At 36.4% G+C, this 23,388-nt stretch overlaps 1 protein-coding gene across 1 annotated transcript in view; it reads right to left on the bottom strand.

Annotated features, from left to right (window-relative positions):
• Positions 1 to 3,791: 3,791 nt before the first annotated feature.
• The window catches only part of ACSS3 (acyl-CoA synthetase short chain family member 3), a 145,258-nt gene continuing 125,661 nt past the window's right edge, over positions 3,792 to 23,388 (bottom strand). The window contains exons 12-16 of the mRNA XM_065887727.1: positions 19,750 to 19,831; positions 17,483 to 17,605; positions 4,959 to 5,058; positions 4,698 to 4,873; positions 3,792 to 3,860 (exon numbers count right to left, since the gene is read on the bottom strand). Coding sequence (XP_065743799.1) covers positions 3,792 to 3,860; positions 4,698 to 4,873; positions 4,959 to 5,058; positions 17,483 to 17,605; positions 19,750 to 19,831 — 550 coding nt within the window. The remainder of the gene's footprint in view (positions 3,861 to 4,697; positions 4,874 to 4,958; positions 5,059 to 17,482; positions 17,606 to 19,749; positions 19,832 to 23,388) is intronic.

Below are 23,388 nucleotides of genomic sequence, written 5' to 3' on the forward strand. Positions count from 1 at the left end.
TGTTTGTATTTTACCATTCCACCATTTTTACAGTTTTTGAATTGTAACAAATTGATATGTTTCCTGGAAGCATGTTTCATGCTTCCAACATGTTTCTCCTTTAAAAGTCTGTCAATCCTTAAAGCTGAAAACCTGCCTCTGATCATGTAAAAAAGAATGATTTAACCTGGAACTGGAGCCAAAAATAGACCTTTAAAGGAAATCAGGGATGTCCTATATCTTTAGAAATAGCACTGTGATGGCTCGATCTCCTTTTCAATACGAAACAAAGCCAAACTGTTTACAAGAGTCAAAAGCAATTATTTAAAAAAATTTATAAAAAAAAAAAAAATCTCTTCTTATTACCTATGGACCAAGGAAAAAAAAAAAAAAAAACTTCTTTACTAAGAACCACATGTTCATCCAAATACCTTGAACCTCCAGCCAGCCCTGTTCAGTGAATGTCAACCACTGCAGAGTCTGAGGTCATTTCCACTGGAAAAAGCAAAACCCCAGAAACCTTTCCCTTTTGTCAATGTAATAGGGCATTAGCCAGACTCATGTCTAACTAACGTTATATGCTCTTAGCCGAGAAGGCCTTGTTGCGACTTCCCTGAAGTCAGTCTTATCAGAGGAAATAAGACAGAATGATTAACATATATAGTGTATAAAAGTATAGAAGAATAATCTCTTCCCTGTGGCTTTATTTGGTGGTGTTACTGTTGTTTATTCTTTGTTTATATGGGAGATTTCAAAGTAAAATCTATTTAAGAATACCATTTATCTGCTGATTTTCTGCTGCTTGATCTTATTAACAGCAAGACCTGTCATTAGTAATTCCTTTTTTGTATTTAATTTGCTATGTTTGCACGTACATTACATTTGTTTTGATGTCAATTTTTGTTTAACAGATTCACTCAAAAGGTAATGGTAACAGAAACCCTCTCCATTGTCAATAAACAAAAATACTTCCAGTTCTCTGTTTAAGCTTTGTTTTCTAGTCACATAAAGTTTAAAATTTTACTTAAACTATAATGAAAATCATTCTTCTTAGTGATCAATCTTTTAGCTTCAAAAGTGAGTCTGCCACAAGAGGGAGCACTAAACTTGCCTATGAAAGTGATTTTAAATTTTCTAAAAATGTTGCCTGATTAGAAACAATGGGAAAGAGCTTTTTAAGTTCGTCTGAATATGGGGATCTTGACTTACAGAAATGAAATATAATATAGAAACTATGGTATCATAATAATACAAACTCGATTTGTATCTACTGTTCTGCACAACTTAATTGCATAAACAGTTCTTCCCCTTTAAGAGATCACCTAATAAGAGATATTAACCATTTAAAATAGACTAACATACAGGGATATAAAAGATCCAGTTACTTGTCTCAAAAACCATAAAATATTCTTCGATGTATAAGATCATTTTGCCAGATTCTAAAACCCATTTCATGGAAAAAGCTTAGAACCTTGGTTTTCTTCCTTTTAACTATCAACATTATGAATTTTCATATTTTTAATAATCAGAGCCTTTACAAATATAATTTTATATAAATAAAACTGCTTTTAAATGTAAAGCAGTTCTCATTTGTATACACTTAGTACATTTTCACAGGCAAAACAGATCAATTAATTGGCACTTTTCTATAGATTTTAAAATAAAATATTTACATTTTAATTTTAATACCTTACAGTAAAAAAATTCTATGCAACTACCAAAAGAAGATCATGCAGAATTTATTTCAGCAAATTACATTTTTTAGTAACATTATATTGTTATTTTTAAAGACATTTAATTCAAAATATTTTAAGTACTATTGAGTGAAAGTACCTTATGGTAAGTATTAAAATAGAAAATTCCTTTTTTTTTCTTCCAAAATTTAAGCAATCTGATGACTGTATCTTTCTTGCCCCACATTCAGTCTTGTGAGAGGAGCAGTACTTTCTCTGACCCTGCAAAGGAGATCACTTTCTTTAACCAGATACAAGAAAACACCACTTCCCCGGTCTTGTGCACTGTTTTCCAATCCCACTCAACAGGAAAATAACCCAAGCCTGCTTGCTGAAGTGTCTCTCAGATTGATTACCACGAAAAATGTGCAAGAGGATCAAAGATGTAATCGTTAACACAATTCTTGTATATGCCTGGGTTTATACCTTGCAGATGAACTATGATACACAATCGGCTAAAGAATTTGCCATTTCAAATTAACTGAATTTTATATGAAAAAAGAAGGTAATACATCTTAATTCTAAGACATTAAAAAGTGTAAGATTACAGTTGTGATAAGATAAAATGTACTCAAGAGAAGAGACAGTTTAAGGAACCCAACAACTTCAAATTATAAGCTGAATACCTATCTAATTAGTTTAACTCAGTCTGCTAAAATAATTAAAAGGAGCAGTTAGATAAATGTATTTTTTCAGGTGTGACAATCAAAAAGCCAATTTTAGCAAATAACAATTTACTTTGAGAAGCCATTTATCTTATAGGCTACAGTCCAAAAAATCCTAACATTTTCAGAATGTCTTTATACAAGTTGTAAGCAATTTTTATGAAACAAACAATAAGCTCTTATCTATTATCTCTCATATATATTTTGTGATATGTTACCAGACTATATGTTAAGACAGTTGCTCTTAAAAATAATGTTCCTGATGGACTGAAAGACTGAGGAATACTTTAAGAACCGTCAAGACATGGGTATGGTATTTTTTGAGTTTAAATGTATTCTTTGATAACTGATCTCATGTAGAGCTCTAAGTAAACCAAATAAGTAATTATCTATATCGACCTACTCTGGATAATTGGCACATTATCATATGCTTATTAACAAAGACTAATTTTCAGTTATTTTTTTAATGCTCAATAGTTTTACAGAAGTTTAAATGGAAGGATGTGCTTTGGATATGACAATTTTTTCTTTTTTAGTGAGTTATTTAAAAATTAGAGATTTCACATAAAATCTGGATTTTTGGTTTCTCTTAAAACTCCTCCCGGTTTTTAGCTAATGTAAAAACTTTTACGTTTCTTCCTTAAGAGCTTTCCTTGCCAGTTTCCCCATTTCTACACATTTCCTTGTTTCCAAAAGAAGCTGGAATCATTAAGAGTATACAGTCAGCTAAAGAGCCCTCATCTCCATGACAAAGAGATTGGATTAATTGACCTCTATGCTCTCTGCCAGCCTGTGATTCCCCTTGACTAAGTAACAAAGGATTGAAGAAAGCTGTACCTTGGTTGGTACCCAGCCTTCCCTCAGGAAATATGTGACTAGACAGATTCTCCTACTTAGAAAATCATGTCTAGATGATTACCTAAAACGTCCCATTTCATCCATTTCATTTAAAATAACCATGCATGTGGGCATCTCAAGAATATTAGAAAATATTCAGAATTTCTATAAGAAAATTATAATTGTTTTCTGACTTCACTTGAGTTTTAGGTCTTGGGTCAAAGCTGCAGAGGCCTAATTTCAGCAAGTGGCTCGATATTAGTGTCACTTTCAATTAAAATGTTTTTTTGGGGGGTACAATTTTTATAAATCGTATGTCAGATATATTTTTCTTAAATCAAAGTTCTGGAAAATCTATAATGAGCAATGTTACAGGTAACCAGTAACAGTGCTAATTGGGCTAATCAAACAGAAGGCCTTTTACTAGTTTTCACGTACATTGTTTTTAGATGTTTTTAGACCAAGCTCTACAATTTACATTTCAGTTTGCATGTAATTTCTATTTAAATATTTATTTCTGGGAAATAATTCCAAAATCTAACTCCAATTAGAAAAGTGACAAAAAAAGAAAAAAAAGTCATAATGCCTGCTTCAGCATTTCTTCTATGTGCCCAAAAATGCTGGGGTCTTCAATTGTAGGAGATATCTGGAAAGAAAATTAGAGCCAGATGAAGGTGCTTCATTGAACCCTTCCATTCTATACAATTAAACAATTATATGCAATCTTGTATTCCCCATTATCTTATCATACTCATATGGAAAGGCTCAAAAACAGGGAACTTTGAACTCAATATTTTAAAATGTATCTACAGTAAAATAAACTGTTCAGTTAGCAAAACTATTGGTCCTAGATGGTACTTTCTTTTATGGGCCTTTCAATGAGCATCTATAGAAAAAGTTTTTTTTTTTGGCATTTGCCCATACAACCACTCCTTACCGTTGCATCACTTTTTATTAGATCTTGATGATTAAAAATACATATATTTGTGCATGTATAATATGCACAAAAATTAAAAGAATGCATATGCTTGAATCAGCCTAAATTACCTAAAATAATTTTCACTCAAAACAGGAAAAATAATGAGCATATATATCAATTAGAATTTTCAAAATATCTATAGCCAGCCTCTCACTCACTATTAGTCACTAATGACGGCAATGAAGGAAAATTTATCCTTAATTTAATAAGATTGAGTTTCCACAAGTTTGAATTTGACATATTTACTAACAGTAAAATATTTTCACATACTGGTTCTTATAATCAAAAGTATATGGTCTTAATCTGTGTTTCTATCCAAAACCCTCATTCCTACAGAGGGAATGGCTATGCAATTTTTCCCCCGTAATATTAAAAAAAAAGTACTGTTACGTGTTTTTTAGGGATATAATTCATGCTTGAGAACCATTGAAAGATCTTAGCTGACACCAAAGAAGTGGGGGAAAACATTTCAAAACCAAGCACTCAACATCCTTGATAATTTACCTTATATGGCTTGCCATTGACAAGGGCAGACAGAGCTGAGCGGGGAATTTTGCCAGATCTGGTTTTGGGTAACTGTTTCACAAACACCGCTTTTCGAAAAGCAGCCACGGGGCCAATGCTCTGTCTAACATGTTTCACAATTTCTTCTAAGACTTGTTCCTCTGTTGTATTTATATCTAGGGAGAAAGTTCAGATGGTAAGCTCTGAATTAACTTTAATCATTCAGGGCCCCAGCAGTCGGGGAGGAGAAAGACCTCTCACCTTTCTTCAGCACGCAGAGTGCTAATGGGACATGACCCTTCAAAGGGTCTTCCTTGCCAACAACAGCGCAGTCGGCCACAGTGCCATGGGAAAGGACAGACTGTAATTTAAAACAAGCATTCATTTAGAATATCTATACACATATACATGCAATATTTATAATTTCAATTGGGGAAAATAGTACACATCAGATAACTTAAAAACCCATAGCTACCTCTGTGAAAATGACTACCAATTCACCATTCACATCACTATTACTGAGGTGATTGGTTAGGATCCCCAGGTAGTCACTCAGTAAAGGCTAAGCGATTAAGACAAACTGCTTAGCTTACCTGGAAAGTAAGGGAATGAATTCTTCATCTCAATTGTTTATTATGAAGTCTGGGAAACTATGCAGTGATACCACTTGGGAACAAATTGCAATGAGCCCTGGAAAACAGATGGCCTCATGGTGTTTTGGCTTCAGTGCTGGCTACCATGAGGACACCTTCCGGAGGAACCCAAAGCAGCCCCATCAATAAACAGTGATTTGGGACTTCCCTGCCGGTCCAGTGGTTAAGACTCTGCACTTCCGCCGCAGGAGGCGCCGAAGTGATACCTGGTTGGGGAACTAAGATCCCACATGCCGCATGGCACAGCCAATAAGTAAATAAAATAAAATTTTAAAAAATAAATGGTGATTTTATTTCCACCTCTGTTACTGAGCAATGAACAGAACACACTTCTCTTCTTGAGTGACCACCCATCCAGAGAGGATTTTCCAAGATGTGGAGGAAAGGCTGCACGTGGAGTGAAGCCCTGACATCAGATAATCACCACTGTTGACCAACCATTTTCATATTGTTCACCCTAAGCTCTAAATGCCTTAAAGAGCAAAGCAAATTTCTATCTGGAATCACAAGAACTCAGAGAATAGAGTAACCACATGAAATACAGAAGCTTAGGATTAAGAAAAAAAAAAAATCTGCTGTGATGGGACTTTTAAAAATGAATGTTCAAAAAGTTCTTTTCTGAGAGATTAATATATATTTCAGTGACTCCAAACCCCTATGGCTGGAGAAAACAGTGAGCAAACTTGTAACCAAGGGCAAGTTTGGCAGTCCTCATTCTTTCCTCCATGCATTCAGTCAACAAACATTTACTAATACCTCCTATCCTCCAACCTCCTATATTGCAGTAGACTTGGTGGTGAGCAAAAATAAGCTGGGTACTGTGTCACGGTGCTTACAGTCTAGTAGCAAAGGGTGATGTTAATAAATAATTGTGAATATTTAATTACTGTGAATGTCTAGATGTAAAGTGGTACAATCTTTGGGGAAATAACTTGGATTTGTAAATGAGAGATAGAACCAAAGCAACCAACGTGGCAGAAGAATATGGATCTCAGAGAAGCCTTCCCTTAGGAAGTGACTCAGGATGAGCTCAGGTCTAAAGGGTCCGTATGCAAGGACCCTTGCATACAGGGGAGGGGCAACAGCCCTGTGGAAGCATGGGCTTGTACCATTCAAATCTAAAAGGGACCAGTGTGGCTGGAGAGCAGAGAGCAAAAGTGAGAATGGTGTAAGAGGAAATGAAGCTACAGAGATAGAAAAGGGCTGTGAATGTGAAGGGCTTCCAACTATTTTAGTGGCATTGGAAGGTAATAAAGCACTTTCAGGAGGTAAGGAGGCAATGCAAGATCAGAATGGATTTTTTAACAGACTTTATTTTTTCAGAATAGTTCTAAATTCACAGCAAAATGGAGCAGCAGAAAGTACGTTTTTCCCATATAACCCCTGCTCCCATTCACACACGGCCTCCGCACCATCAAAATCCCTCACCAGAGCAGTAGAGTTACAACTGCTGAGCCAACACTGACACATCACTCTCACTCTACTCCACAGTTCACGTTAGACTTCACTCTTGGTGTTGTACACCCTATGGGTTTTACAGCACGGATCCATGATTACAGTGTTTTACAGAGTAGATTCACTGCCCTAAAAATCCACTGTGCTCTGCCTATTCATCCCTCACCTTCCAATAACTCCTGGCAGCCACTGATCTTTTTTACTGTCTCCAGAGTTCTTTTCCAGAATGTTAATATAGTTGGAATCCTACATATGGAGCCTTTACAGATTGGCTACTTTCACTTCAGAGTGGATTTTGAAAAACAAAAACTTACTTTGGTTCATTGTGAAGAATAAATAGAGGATTGTTGAAGGTGGGTGTCATCGTTTACCCAGGGAAACACCCAGAGAGGCTACAATAGTAGACTAAGGTTATAGTAGTGGGTATAAAAAGATTCCAGAGTTTTTAGAGGTAAAATGGACAGAATTTGATGATAAATGGGATATGAAGTAAGAAGTCAAAGGGGTTAAAGATGATTCTGTGGTTTTTGGCTTGAGTAGCTGGTTGGATAGTGGTGTCATTTTCTAAGCCAGAAAATGCTGGTGAGGGCTAGGCTTGGGAGGAAAAATCATGTATTAAATCTTGGAGATATTCCATTTGAAGTACCTTTCAGACCTCCAAGTCAAGGCAATTGGATCTGAGGAGAATCTTAATCTGAAAATGTGTATTTGAATGCCATTAATGTATAGATGACAATGAAAGCTATGCACGTGGATGAGATTATTTGGGGAGAAAGCAGTGAGAAGAAAAGGTGAAAGCCTTAAAGAACTCTTAACATCTAAGGACCGTATGAAAAAGGAAAAGCTGACAAACTGCACTATAAAGGTACAGTCAGAGAGGGAAGAGAAAAACCAACAAAATCCGGGACATGCCACTAAAAATCCCAAACTTTCTAGGGAAAAAAACAAGTAATCCAAGCTGAAAATGAGCTTTCTCTTCTCTGAACTCCTAGAAGACTCAATGAACTGCTAGAATGTTTGGTACAAACCCAGTGGACTATCTCACACTGCCCCTAATTAAGCATTCAAATCAACATTGCCCCGTATCCTACTGTGAGCATCAGCCTTGAAGTATTCAGTTGTGAGGGCTGCCATCCACATAGCTTTTGACTCCTGCAGTGCTCAGGATGGTACGTGATAAATGATTTTTGTACTATATATTTTATTAACTTCATTGCTGAGGTAAAGGTGTCTACGCCCTTTCCTTTAGTTGGTCCTGACTCAAAAGCTTCTGCAAAACACATACTACATAGACCATACAATACCACCTTCTCTCACTGCTTCAGTGTGAACTCTCAAAATGTTTCCCATTTGTTAAGTTCTTATTTTCTTTTCAGTCTGTACGTTGAGAGTAGAGACACATTTTATTGTCAGAGCTTTGTTTGGGCAGTTAGTCTTGACGGTCACCAGCCTGTGGAAGAGAATAACTTCTCTATAGCAGGTAGGACACAGACTTGGTAGGTTCAATCCTTTAAATCCTATTTAGTATTCCCTTAATGAATAGAGAAAAATACTTTTACCTGGCTAACCAGAGTTTTAATGGTCAAAAGCCCATTTATTTAAAGTGTTCACTGGTGCTTCTATACCTGAGTTTTTGAAGTTTTACAGTTTAAATCACTGTAAAAAAAAAAAATCATACATCTAGATATTTTGCACCTAACCAGTATGACTATAATTTTAACTAAATTGAACAACAAAACTTCTAGTCTGCCATGATTTCACCTTGCTATTTTAACTTCCATCCTTGGTCTCAGTGTTTTCAGAAGTGGATGGGAAAACGCTGACTGGTTTTCTATAAGGGCAGGGAGAGTATTTTAAAATCAGAAGTAATATATAACACAATTCCTTATAATATCAAAGTTTCCCATTTTTTGCCAACTGAAGATATGATTCTTAAAAATCTGTGAGAAACATGTCATTCTCCAGAATTCCGTGCCATCTGTAAATGAAGTTCATTATAGTGGATAAAACATTATATTATTCTATCAGTGTTAAAAAGATGCCATAAAGGAAGAGAGGCAGCTTTCTGTGTTGGCTCCACAAACAGTATTTGCATGCCAAATAATGATTTCAACAACTGAATTGTGAAAAGGGAAAGCATCAAAATATATCTTGGCAACATATTGGGACAGAAGCCCACCAAATGTCCTATGGGGGGGGGGGCGGAAATCAAAAGCCACATTCATGTATTCCCTCCATATAAAATCCATGAAGTATCTGTGGTTAACTGGCATTCAAGTACCAAAAAAAGTGACACAACTTAAAAGGTAATTGTTTCACCCAAAGTGAGCATATAAATGTTATGGTAACAGGCCTGGCAAGTAACTGTCATTCTTGGTTTCTGCTGTACTGCCATCTTTGTGTAAATTTTATTTGATTTAAATGGTTTTATGGTTTTAGTGGGCTAAATTATACAGGTTTCTTAATTATGTTTTAACTATTTTAATTTTAGAAAAAAATTAGTTTAAATCAAGCACCCTTGTAAAATACACTCTGCAGAGGGAGATTGTCTTTGCTATGGGAAGAGGAGGAATATTGTTTTACCTCCTCTGACAATGAAGTCACCTAGGAAACTGCCAGATTCCACATCTTCATCAATATTCATATCAGTGCCCAGGAAAATATTCAGCAATTTTACAACTATTTACATCCAGCAGTCATTTAGTGTTGGGTAGAAATGAAATTGCATGGCATCTTTGTTGAATATGCACTTTATGGAAATATATTCAATCTTGAAGAAATTATTCCTAAAATAGTGAACAAAATAGCTAGCTTGAAAAACAAACAGTGATGCTTTGGTCAGAATAACCTTCGAAAGGGAAAACTGTATGCGAACACTGCCCTAGGCTTTAAATGTAGTATTTTAACACCAGATTTCCAAGTTTCCAAGGATACTCGTAGGATTATTTAACAAACTAAATCTTAAGCTACAAGGGAAGAATGAAATCAGGGAGCCCAATTTGTTCCCTGGAGATGTCTCTGCATGAAAAGATCTACCCACAACAGTGAAAAAGAACTAAGCAGAAGGACCACATTGACTCCTAGTAACTTGAGCTCGCATGACCTGAACTAGCAGATTTAGGACACATTTTTCTTAAGAATACCTTGAACTTCCACCTAAGTGTCCCAATTGTCCAGCTAGATGGTAGGCTTTCAAAGATTAATCAGCTGTTCAAATAGATTTGGTTATTACTGGATATTTATAGAAGGCCCTCACATGCATTGGGATATGCAAGGATAATGTCCTCTTAAATTTCTAAAAGCCATTGTAGGACTCTATTTTCTTATGTCGAGAACAGAAAAGAACACAGTGTTTCCTGAAATGTTTGTGATGTAGTCATTTTAGTAGAATTTCTGTTTGATTTAGTCTTATGTAAGGTGATACATTTGTCAAATGTTACTTTGGGAAACTGAAAAAGCTCAGATATTTTCACTGTATATAAATAGACATTCAGTCTATTTTTATTTTCTATAAATAATATTCCCAATGGATTTAAGACCCTCAAGTCCTATTTCAAAAAATCAAAGTGGAATCCAGCATTCATTATTAAGACTCCCAGAAAAGCATTTAAATATAAAATAAGGTTTGGGCAGTTTAGTAAAAGCTGTCATTAATATGAACATTTCATGTACATATTATCAATTTGTTAAGCAACTTTACTAAGGAGCTGGGAAAAAGCCGGTAAAAATGTTGGTTTTCAACCCTCTAATAGATTCTAACATGGAGAAGACAACCCAGAATTGAGATATTAATTTCCTTATTAGACATAAATATACAATAAAGAGTTAATCACTTAATTCATATAAAGGGAGACATTCACTTCAAGAAGGTTTAAGGCTGAGAAGTGTCCTGTTACATGCGATGAGCACTCTAAGACCCGGGGACAAAATTCCTGTTAGATGTCATGGATTCTGGCACAGTTTTTTCAATTTTGCTGTTTTAACTGCCTATCTTCTGCCTGCCTCACTCTGCTGTTACATATAGTGAGAAGCATGTCAGTAGAAACATTAAAGCACAATATATATTTGAATAGGTTGGCACCCTTCATTCTAAAAATAAAAGAGAGAACTAAGAATTTTGACTGATAATAAGAGCTATGCATATGTAATCTCTGTATTTCGATTAGCTGAGTCTGTCAGAAATGGACGTAATCTCCTATAAGCAAGAAATTAAAAGTTCCTGAAGCCAGAACCATCTTTTGTCAACACACCAAAATACATGAAGCATAAATTTCAATTTCAGGTTATCACAAAATTCACAGTCAGTTAAAAACAATATTATAAAAGCAGATAAAAGTCACATGTTCCAAAATATTTTATAAAATTATTTCCTTTTACTCAAATAATATCACATTGACCGTCACTAAGAAAGAAAAGCCTAGGGCTTCCCTGGTGGCGCAGTGGTTAAGAGTCCGCCTGCCAATGCAGGGGACACGGGTTCGTGCCCCAGTCAGGGAAGATCCCACATGCCACAGAGCGGCTGGGCCCGTGCGCCATGGCCGCTGAGCCTGCACGTCCGGAGCCTGTGCTCCACAACAGGAGAGGCCCGCGTACCAAAAAAAAAAAAGAAAGAAAAGCCTACATGACAAGAAGTGTTAAGTGTTAATTTGGGGCTGAAGTACAACCTTTTGAGAAAGTGACCATTTTTTTAATTAGAGAAAGGGGAACTATGATTCTGCATACTCTCATCCTACTGCATTATCAGTCATACTGCTTTAAGCATTTTCTTTAATTTAAACTGCAGTTTGCCCCATTCCATTCGAAAACTATTCTGGGTTTGGTTCTGGAAAAGATGGAGTAAATACATTCCATCTTATCACTTCCACTAATTGCGATGGAATACTTTGGGCTAAAATTCATACCAGAAGGGCTTCCCTGGTGGTGCAGTGGTTGAGAGTCCGCTTGCCGATGCAGGGGACACGGGTTCGTGCCCCGGTCCGGGAAGATCCCACATGCCGCTGAGCGGCTGGGCCCGTGAGCCATGGCCGCTGAGCCTGCGCGTCCGGAGCCTGTGCTCCGCAACGGGAGAGGCCACAACGGTGAGAGGCCCGCGTACCGCAAAAAAAAAAAAAAAATTCATACCAGAAGACTCTATCAGAACCTGAGAGACAACCTGATGGTGAGTCCCTTGTTTTTTGCTTGTTTAGAAGTTTTTGGTTTTCATTGTTGTTATGGTTCGTTAGTTTGTTGATTTTGCCTCCTATATATTCTGGCCTGGGTTCTATATCAGTCAAAAATGTGGAACTGTCAATAAGTACAGACAGAAAAAGCCCTAAGAAATGCCTGCTGTGTCCACCTAGATGTCCAGGAAAAGGAGCAGAGGAGCTGGGAAACAGAATCATTTTGATTTTATTGTCCCTACTCCAGATGGACACCAATGAAGAAGCAGTGTCCCTCTTCCTTCCTACAGAGCTGTAACCACCTTGTTGACTCTTCACACCTTTCACCAGGTGAATGCAGCCAAAGAGCTGTGTCCTCTCCCTTCTCCACTATCACTGTGCAGCAGATCCTGGGGATGGAGCACTGGGGACTCCCCCATCTTACACCAAGAGAGCCAGGAAAGATTCAGTACCACTTGTCCTCCCCACCAGCAGCCATCCAGTTCCTGAGAGCTGATCCCTGTTGACTAGCTCTGCCCTATACCAGGCAAGTGCTAACAAAGAGACAGAGTCCCTTCCTCTCCCCAGGGACGCTAGGTAGGTAGACCTTGCAGGACTGAACTCCAGCAGGAGTACGGGGAGGCTGAAGCCCTGGGAAGGCTATAAATATCCGAGAAGAGCAGTAAGGGGGAGCCCTGGGAATCAAAAAGTGAAGAGTAGATCGTGGAGAGAAAGGAGCTAGAAAAAGGGATATTTTAAATCTGAGTATGATGTCCTGAGCCTACTGTAAAGTTGTATATGCATGAATCCAACCAGAATCAGCATATCACAGATTTTGAGCACTTTACTTGAGTTTCAGATTGGCCTCTGGGAGAGAGACACAGTGAGATGTACGAGAATAGCACTGTAAAGGCTTTGAAAACAAAATTGACGTTGGAACCACAATCCACAGAAAGTGGGTAAGGACGTGTGGTATGATCTTAAATGGCTTGACCATCTGCTAAAATAAACAATCACAAGAACAAAAATCCAGATGATTTTCAAAGGATCCAAAATCTCATAAAGTAATAGTCAAAATATAAAATGTAAAATTACTGGACATGAAAAGAATTAGAAAACCTAAACACTCCTTTAAAAAAGATAATCAACAAATGCCAAACCCCAATCCAAATATTACAAATATCAGATAAAGATTTTAATGTAGCTATTATATCTGTAGGGGAATAAAACTTTTCCAGATTTCCTCATTGGCCCTATAAAAAACCCTAGGCTCCTGAGACTTCAAATACCTTGAGAATTTGATCTATAGCTGTTTGTTTAGATCATTGCTCTGATATGAAAGGATAATAAAATTTTCTAATTTCCCTGGGTGGGCAAAATGCTTACATCCTAGACTAGATCCCTAGGTTAAACTCATAAGGTGCTGGGCAGACTGGCCCACTCACTATCTTCCTTGGTATTTACATGTCAAAAAGATGAAGGCTTAGAAGTTGGAAACATTTCTAGGTTGCAAAAGTTGAGACACACAGGGCTATCTGCCTCCTGGAGAGATGTTATGTACATATCAAAGAACTGGAATTTGGATTCAGGCTATTATGTGTCCAAGGAGACCTCTTTAGGAGGGGGAAAGATAGCTGCCTCCTTCCTCTTTATAAGCAGAGAAAAATAATTTTCCTTATTTCTCATCTATGGTGTGGCTGGCTACTTACGTAGGGAAATTTCCCATCGGCTCTTGTTGGGTCACCTAGGGGTAAGACCGGGAGTAAGAAAGCGATGACACACTTATTATTAAGAAATCTGTCTTTGACAAAGAATGCCTCATTTGCACATTTAGGATAAAATTAACAAAGATAAATATTAACAACTCCACAGTAACTGTGGTCCAGAAAGTATGGGTAAGCACCCTTGGAATGAATGGAGAAGTTCTCAGCAAAGAAATAGAAGCTACAAAAAAAGAACCAAATGACTTAAAAGAAGGGAGAAAATGTAACATGAGGGAAATAAAAAAGAGAAAAGGCAAGAAGGAAACCAATAATAAACTTGGAGACATAAATATATCAATACTTAAGTTAAATGTTAATGGTCTTAAAAACACCAGTTAAAAGATAGAAATTGTAAAACTGGATTAAAATAAGAACAAGACCCAACTATGTTATCTACAAAAAGGCCACAGGAGACATAATGATCTAGATATATTAAAAAGGAAAGGATGGAAAAAGATAAATGATACAAACACTATTAAAAACATGATTACCACACAAAGCCAACTTCCGATCAGCAAAAATTACTATAAATTAAAAAAAAAATCAATATATTAAACAATAATACATTGCAACTAAGTGAGGTATATCCCAAGCAATGCAAAGCTGGTTCAACAGTTGAAAATTAATTAATGTGATTCACCATATTAACAGGCTTAAAAAGAAAACCCACACAATCATATCAATAGAAGCAGATAAAGCATTTGATAAAATTTAACATTCTTTCAAGATAAAAAAAAAAAAAGAAAGAAAAAACCCCAGCAAATTAGTAATAGAAGGAAACTTCCTCATCTGATAAAGGCCATCTACAGAAACATCTACAGGTAACGTCATTCTTAATGGTAAGATATTGCATGCTTTTACCCTAAGATCAGGAACAAGACGAAGGTAACTGCTCTCATCACTCTTACTCAGTATCATAGTGGAGGTTCTGACCAGTTCAAAAAGGCAAGAGAAAGAAAGAAAAAATATTCAGATTGGAAAGCAAGCAATAAAACTATCTCTATTCACAGACAGCATGACTGTCCACACAGGAAATCCCAAGAAATACAAACACACACATACACACACATATACACACAACTCTTAGAACTAGTAAATGAATTTAACAAGATCATAAGATACATATCAGTTCATAAAAGTCAATAGCAGTTCTCTATCCACTAGCAATGAAAACTTGGAAACCAAAACTAAAAAAAAATTCTATTTACAATAGCTCAGAAAACTAAATACTTAGGTATAAATTAAGAAAATATGTTCAGAAATTGGATCATTTGTAGAGACGTGGATGAATCTAGAGACTGTCATACAGAGTGAAGTAAGTCAGAAAGAGAAAAACAAATATCGTATATTAACGCATATATGTGGAACCTAGAAAAATGGTACAGATGAACCGGTTTGCAGAGCAGAAATAGAGAGACAGATGTAGAGAACAAACGTATGGACACCAAGGGGGGAAAGCGGCGGCGGGGGTGGGGTGGGGTGGTGGTGGTGAGATGAATTGGGAGATTGGGATTGACATGTATATACTAATATGTATAAAATAGATAACTAATAAGAACCTGCTGTATAAAATAATAAATTTTTAAAAAAAGAAAATATGTTCAGAATCTGCATACTAAAAAGTATAAAATGTCAGTGAAACATATCAAAAAAAACCTAAATAAATGCAAAGACATACAAAGTTCATGAATTGGACAATTCAGTATAGCCCAGATATCAATTTTTCTCAAATCCATCTATAGATTTAACACAATCCCAATCAGAATCCATGCAGGATTTATTTTAACTATAGAAAAGCTCATTCTAAAATATATATGGAAAAGTAAAGGAACAGAATATCCACACGATTTTTGAAAAGTGGAGCGATTTCGAAAATAGTGGACACTATTCAACTCTAAGACATTCTATAAAGTATCAAGACAGAATAGTATTGGTGAAAAGATAAACACACAGATCAATAAAACAAGAGATACTCTAGAAATAGACCCACTCAAATACTGTCAGCTAATTTTCTACAAAGGTGCAAAGGCAATTCAATGGAGAAAGTCCAGTCTTTGCAACATATAACACATGGAAGAATTGGCATCCACATTAAAAAAAAATCCTCAACCTATATCTTGCACTATATACAAAAAAACCCCTCAAAATGTAAAGGTAAATTGATATAAAATGTAAAACTATAAAATTTTAGGTGAAAACAAAGAAGAAAGTATGACCTTGGGTTAGGAAAGAGTTCTTCGATAAACATCATCATCTATAAAAGAAAAAAATGCTGAATTAGACTTCATCAATATGAAACACACTTTTGCTCTATTAAGAGCACTTTTAAGAGAATAGAAAGACCAGTCACAGACAGGAAAAAAATACATATCTTCAAACTGCATATCAAACAAAGGACTTGTATCCAGAATACCTTAAAAACTCTCAAAACTGAACAATAAGAAAAACAACCCAATTTTTAAAAAGATGGGCAGAAGATTTTAATGACAGAGAAGAACATTGATGGCCAATAAACACAAGGAAAGGTTTCCAACATTTTAGTCATTACAGACAATCAAATTCAAAGCACAATGAGATATCTTTACACATCTATTAGAATGATTTAAATAAAGAACAATGGCAGTTCTGAGTACTAATGAAGATGGGAAGAAACAGACCCCCTCAGACACTATGGGTGGGAATATAAAATGGCACAGCCGCTCTAGAGAACAGTTTGGTAGTTTCTTATAAGCCTAAACATACACTTAACATGTAACCCAGCAGACTCACTACAGGCATTTATCCTAGAGAAATGAAAACTAATTTTTGCACAAAAACCTGAACTTGAATGTATATGGCAGCATTATTTATAACTGCCTCAAACTAGAAGCACTTAAAATATCCTCTAATGGGTAAAGGAAACATAAATGGGTTAGTACATCCACACAGTGGAATACTGCACAGCAACATAAAAGGACAAATAATTGACATACACACAACCTGAATGGATCTCAAACGCACTTTCCTAAATGAAATAGCCCAGTCTCCAAAGGTTACATACTGTATTACTCCATTTATATGAGATTCTAGAACATAGGAACCAAAAAACATAGGAACAACAAAAAAAAATTAGTGGTTCCCAGGGGTTAGGGGTGGGGAAGGTCAGAATAAAAAGGTGACATTATGGGGAAATTCTTGGGCAGTGTTGAAATTTTTCTGCATCCTGGTTGTTGGTGATGGCTACAAGAATCTATACTATAAGTAAAAAACTCATAGTATTATACAATAAAAAGGAGGATTTTACTCTATTTTAAGGTAAAAAAAATTGAAAACATTTTAAAATACTCTTCTGGGGACTTTGTGTAATTTACATTGGAAGAAAATTCTCAGGATTTAAGAGTACAATAAAATGTTTAAATCACACACCCAGTAAAGACTATATGTATACCTGGCTATCAACAGGTGCAAATCAAGAAGCTAGAAGCAATCAAGTAGCAAGGATCAAGAAGCAAATGTATATAGACTCTCCCATAAATTACAAATATATGTAAGTGCTTAAAATTCCTCTCTACCACTCAGGCAGGAATCGGGGAATCTGGAGAACAGGAAAATCCACAGGAGAGAAAGTGAGGTGAGAGAAATACCAGAGTGACCAACCGAGCCTATGCTTCAAGGAAGGGTCTGGAAATTTTCCAAGTGGAATGACTTAACCTCAATATTGACAACCTCAGTATTGACTTCAGCTCAGCTCTGTCCCTAAATACTACCTGGAATAAAAGACCAATAGTCATCAATACCTCTTCAATGGCACCTGCAGAAATCCTGTGACCTGCAACATTTATCACGTCATCAACTCGAGACATAACATATATGTAACCTTCTTCATCCATGTAACCAGCATCCATGGTGTCATAGTATCCCTGAAAATAAGAATAAATAATGTCTGATTAGCATGTAGTATTAGGTAATGCAATCATTTTTAAGCTTGGTAAAATATAAAATGTGATAGAAATAGGTTTACTGTATTCATTTGAATTTTTTTCATAACTAGCCTATGGAATTAAACTATTTTTGATTTTGAAAGCCTACTAGAATCTCTCTGCTCCCCTAACAGCCAAGAATAAAAGTGTTCTTATATATGTTCACGTTAAGTGTTTGAACTGAGAGTTGTAAAGCTTATGAACCCAATTTCTTCCTTTTAATGGAGAAGTAATAGCTCAATATTTCCAGTATACTTTGGTATTGCAAAGTAGTTCTCTGATAAATTTCTTCTTTAATTGTGTTAAATTTTAAAAGCATTAAAGCTCTCTATGAATAATTACAAAATAGACCACTAGTTTGTTAACACAGATTTGGATTGCACTGCAGCCTCAGTGATATATAGTTAAATAGTAAGTATAAAATTTCATTTTTTTTTTATCGACTCAAGAGTAGCAGTACATCTTCACTGGTCCAGCTATCACAATAGAATGAAAAATCAAGAAGAATAAGAAGTAGAAAGAAATAAATATTACTTCCCCTAATGCTTCTGAGTTACATTAATACCTGTATTACAAGCATGGGCTTCAGGACAAATCCAGGTGAGTCACTATTTGTGTTTCTAAATCTTCCTAAGACTCAGCATGCTCGCCTGTTAAACAGGGTAACGGACCATACCTTATAAGGCTGTGAGAAGCATACATGAGATGGAGCATCTAAAAAGGGCAGACCCTGGCACATCATGAGCCCTGAATAACTGGCAGCTCTTACTGCAATTACTATCAGAGAGTAAAGTAAAGACATGGGCTCTGGAGCCAGAATATATGGGTCCAAATGTCAGCTCTGTTACTTCTAAACTGGGAGCAAGTTATAGAACCCTTCTGTGCTGTTATTAAATCCTTAGATGAAAGGGTTGAGGTCAGGGTAACAAGACAAGAGTATAGATTCACTACATATAGTTTAATCATAAACTATGGTTTATGGGGCTTTGAAGGAGCTTTCAGTGTTAAAGGCGGTCATGCTGAAAACCACATGCACATATTATGAACCACTGTCAGGTTATAATTAATCACATCAGTATTCTGGTGATTTGACTGCAGCCCATCAGGCAGATAGATTGGGCTGATTGGAGTCAACTCTACTGACAAATCTTCTCTGCCACAGTCCCTTGGGGCATGTTTAATCTTGGCTACTGAGGTCATTTAACCCTGAGATGTCTTTCTAAAGGAAGCTATTTTAATTCTCGTCATTTGTCTAGTTGATTAGGTTAGCTGTCCTTCACAAAAATGCTAAATAGACTCACCTTTTTTAAAATGAAATTCTAATCATTGATTCTTTTTTACCCAGTGTAAAATGAGGACCAGGTATCTCTCTCAGGGAAAGAAATAGAAGCGAAGAAACAGCAGAAAGATGATAGTGGGACCCTTTCGCCTATTATCAATTATGTGCTGTTATAAACACAAACCACAGAGTAATAGGTAAATGATAAAACAGAACACAGAAAGATACTGTTTGTTATCCAGAGCACTGGAGGTTAGGCGTTGAGAACACTGTCTCTATCCTGTATCTGTATTATAAAATAAAGAACTCAGAGGACACTCAGGAAAGAATGTCAGTAATAGCTAAAGGGATTTAAAAAAATACAACTTCTGGCAAACAGAACAAATTTTGCTCACATAACCGGGGGAGAGGAGGTAAAGAGGTTCTAATGACAGTGTCCAGTTCTGATCAGATGTTCTCAGTCCGTGCAGAGGAATCCAATGTGAGGAATCATACAGAAAGTCCCCTGAAGTTTTAATTTAACAAAACCTTTCTTGATATGAAAGGCTGTTACGTTTCAGAAAAAGCTGCTAAGAGAAACGGAGAAATTTCTATGTCCAGAGATTGATAAAAAATATTAAAATGACTTATTTAGACATTTGAGGTTTGGGCATTCTTATCCCTGAGATCTGGAAACTGGTCCAAATAACCTTTAAAAGTTGCTTTGTGATCCATGATTCTAAAAGCCAGCCACTCAACTTAATAGGCAAGAACTATAGAGAAGTGTGTAAGATGATTTAAAAAAAAAGTACAATAAAGTTCTTACAGGAAATTTTTCAAAGTATAAATGCTTGAATGCCTCCTGATTCTTCCAGAGTCCTGAAAAAGCTCCAGGTGGTAATGGCAACCTTATATAAAAACAAAGCAGTGAGAATTATGATGAAAATGGTAATAAAGACAGATTGATTAGAACTGACAGTTTTTCACTGTGATGGACGATTACAATTCAAATCCCACATTGAATTGTAACCCCTAAATCCACTGGACAGATCATGTCTAACTGAGGCTGAAGTGGTTGACCATGACATAGCAAAGTCACGAAGGGATGACTGTGGTTCCTGGGAAGGGCACAAAAGGCACACGCATCTGGCATTCAAATAGTTATTGGCATCAATCATTGTTTCAATAAGAAGCATAACATCTACAAAAAGGAACCAAAAATGCATCACTGAATTACTTTTTGAGAGAAGTATCCTTCCACCATAGGCAAATGAATCTATTTTTTTGAAGTATCAAGGTGCTAGCTGCCACCTTTGCCAGTCTCTTTGTGATAAGACGTTCCAATTAAACATCCCACAGTCTTTATCTTCACAATCAATGTGCCTCCCCACTCTGAGAATTCCCTCTCACTCTTCTCTCTTCTGTTCTTTCTTTTCGTGAGCATCCAGACCTATGAGATTTCTCACCCCTATGAACACACGAAGATAGGTGAGCATATAAAGTAGAAGGTAGCGTATATCTGTTCTTTTCAATCAATTTCCTCTTATATTTCTTTCATTCCTCCATAGTATGAAACAGGTGTTATACACACAATAAGGGCTTAATCTTTATCTATCACCCATCTGTCTATCTATCTATCTTTATGTAAACAAATGAATTCTCATATTGGTTCCCTGTAGGAAGTATTACCTAACGAAAATAACCGCTCAGTGTATTTTCAGGAAACTTTTTAGATGCGTTATAGCTTGGAAATTTAGATACAGTAAAACTTAAAGATTTTCAAAACCCTACCCTCCTGTACTCACAAAAAACACCAAGTGAAGTGGTGACTTCACAGTGCAGATGTGAGAAAATGGAAAATGAAATAGACATGGTTACTGCCAATATGAGGCAACATTACACACCTTCTACCCCAATATTAGACTTCTGAGACACTGAACTGTATTCTCACATTCTGTCAGGCAGAAAATGCTGTTACCAGTGGGATCAGCGGCCCAGCTGGGATTTCCCATTTCCTCTATGTCTGGCCTACCCATAGGTCCTCCCTTGCTAGGTCTTCTTTTTGTAATATTTTAAGATGGAGGAAAAAAGGCTACATCACCGTTTCTGGACCTCCCGTAATTTCATAAAATGCATGCGAAAGCATTTTGTAACCTGAAAAAAAAACCCAAAACCACAGAGATGCTGCTATATTGTTGCTGTCGCTGTTGTTACCGTTACTGTTCATCACTAAACCTGCAGGAAGGCAGCAAGCTGAAGCAGATGATCCCTTCAGGTCCTGATTTTTCTATGTTAATCTTTCGAATGAACCTTGTATATAATTTCACTTTATCTGTTTGTTTTAATCGTTAATATTTTTATAACAAGTGTAAAAATCATCATTACACATTGAAATACAATGTGAATATGGCAACCACTAAAAATCATTTATTTAGCAGCATTTACAGGATGCTGAGGGTAAACAAATGAAGAGGACGCTAAGAAATGACAAATCAAAAGCCAACATGGGCCACAAGAGGAAACATTAATGAGTGAAGCCTACTATACTCAAAATATACAACTAGAACAATAAACCTGACAGAGATGCATTCCGCTTGCATATTAAGTGAGAAATAATTTTCAGGTGTTCCCCAAAAATGTACCACAAGATATAGTACTTTCTGTGTTTCATGGGGATATTCTTTTAACAGACGCTTGGGTATAAGAAAATACCTCCCTACAATAAGAATAAAAAGGCAACTGTGATAATAAATGGCAACTAACATTCAGTCTGTACTGGGGACAACAGAGAGTGGTGCGGTCTAAGTTTGAATGTACACACCAGGTGGAGTGGCAACAGCTGTTCCTTAGCTCCACAGATACACAGACACACAGATATCCTGATGCAAATCCGTAAACACAAAACACTGCCCATACGAAGAACAATGCACATAGAAGGGCATATTGCTAAAGAAGTGTCTCATCCGTTTTATCTACCCCAAAGCTAAGACTTCGGTTCACCGGCAACCACGTACCGCCTCTTCACAGCAGAGACTTCTGAGTGTTTGCAATAATTATCCAAATGAGTTAGTACTTAGTGTATCGAATGTGAGCTGAGTTTCCTGGTGGCCTAGAATGTATCTAATTCAGTGCGTGCACGTGAGACCAAGAGTTTAGCATTTTCCGGCAAGGGTGTTACTGGAGAGAAAAGGAAATCTTACACTTCCCAGAAGTTGGTTAAGTTTGCAATCTCCATTCTTAAAAGAAGATGGCCTGATAATCTGTGTTTTCTCTTACTTCCTGAAAAAAATTTGGTACTAGCAATTAGTAACATATAGATTATATTCTTGTAATTCATTAAAGCCTAGAGGATTACAAGTAGAGGTAGCCATCCTCCAAAATAAATAAACAAATAAATAATAAGCTTTAAGGATACCAGCTTTCTCAGCTGTTGCACAAAACTTTAAATATTTGCATAAATCTTCTGAAGAACAGGGACAGTAGGAATTTTTACATCATGTGTGAGAAAGGTCTTCATAAGTTTGGATATACCTATAGACCTTGGGAATTAAGTATAACATAGCAAGGTATATCCAGGAAGAGATTACAGAATAGGAAGGAGAAATCCAAGGCCAGACACAGTATTAAAGAGGGACCAAGGAAAAGACCATGAACAAAAATAACCAAATCACAACTGTACGAGAACCAGGATAGTATGTGAGGGGCCTCCAGAGCAGAGTTTTAATAATGACTGAGCGTTCAACAAGGTGAAGTGAAGTGCAAATTCTGTTTGAAAGTGGATTCAACAGAGGTCATGGAACTTAGTGACTGAGATGCTGTGTATCTCCCCCAAGATCGCCATTTCTGCAGAGTGGAGCTGAAAGAACTGGAGTGATCAAGGAGTAAGCAGGAAAGTAAGTGCAGGCAGTAAGGTTAGACTATACTTTTTAAAAGTTTGCAGGTGACTGGAAGGAGAGATGTAAGTCAGGGTTTAATGCAGAGAGGCAGGCTGATTTAGGATGGGGAGAAGTTTGGCAGAGTAGCCAATGGAGAGGGGGTAGAGATTTGAGAGTTAGAGAAGAAAACACCAGAAGAATTATCTGGTCATCTGATTTATTTATTCATTCATGGATGCATGCATTAACTCATGCATTTTCTTTATTCTGTCAAGTATTTGTTGAGTGCTTGGTATTCCTAAATCACTGTGTTAGACATTAATGGAAAGAATATATAAACTATTATCTGAGATGCGTGGAGATCCTGGAATATTGTGTATTTACAAGAAATTTAGTAATTTTTAGAATACATATAGGGAGAAAGACTGTAATGAATGATGTCTATTCCATTAAATTAATGACATAACATCAAAATGTAAACATTTAAGATATTTGTCAGGCAAGTTTTACAGCAGATGGTTAAATCCTATACTGCCAGGAACTCTTGGAAGGGAAGTTTTTATCACCAGCCAAGGTATGGACCTGCTGCA

The sequence above is a fragment of the Phocoena phocoena genome, chromosome 11 (assembly GCF_963924675.1).
Source record: "Phocoena phocoena chromosome 11, mPhoPho1.1, whole genome shotgun sequence".
Taxonomy (NCBI): Eukaryota; Metazoa; Chordata; class Mammalia; order Artiodactyla; family Phocoenidae; genus Phocoena; species Phocoena phocoena.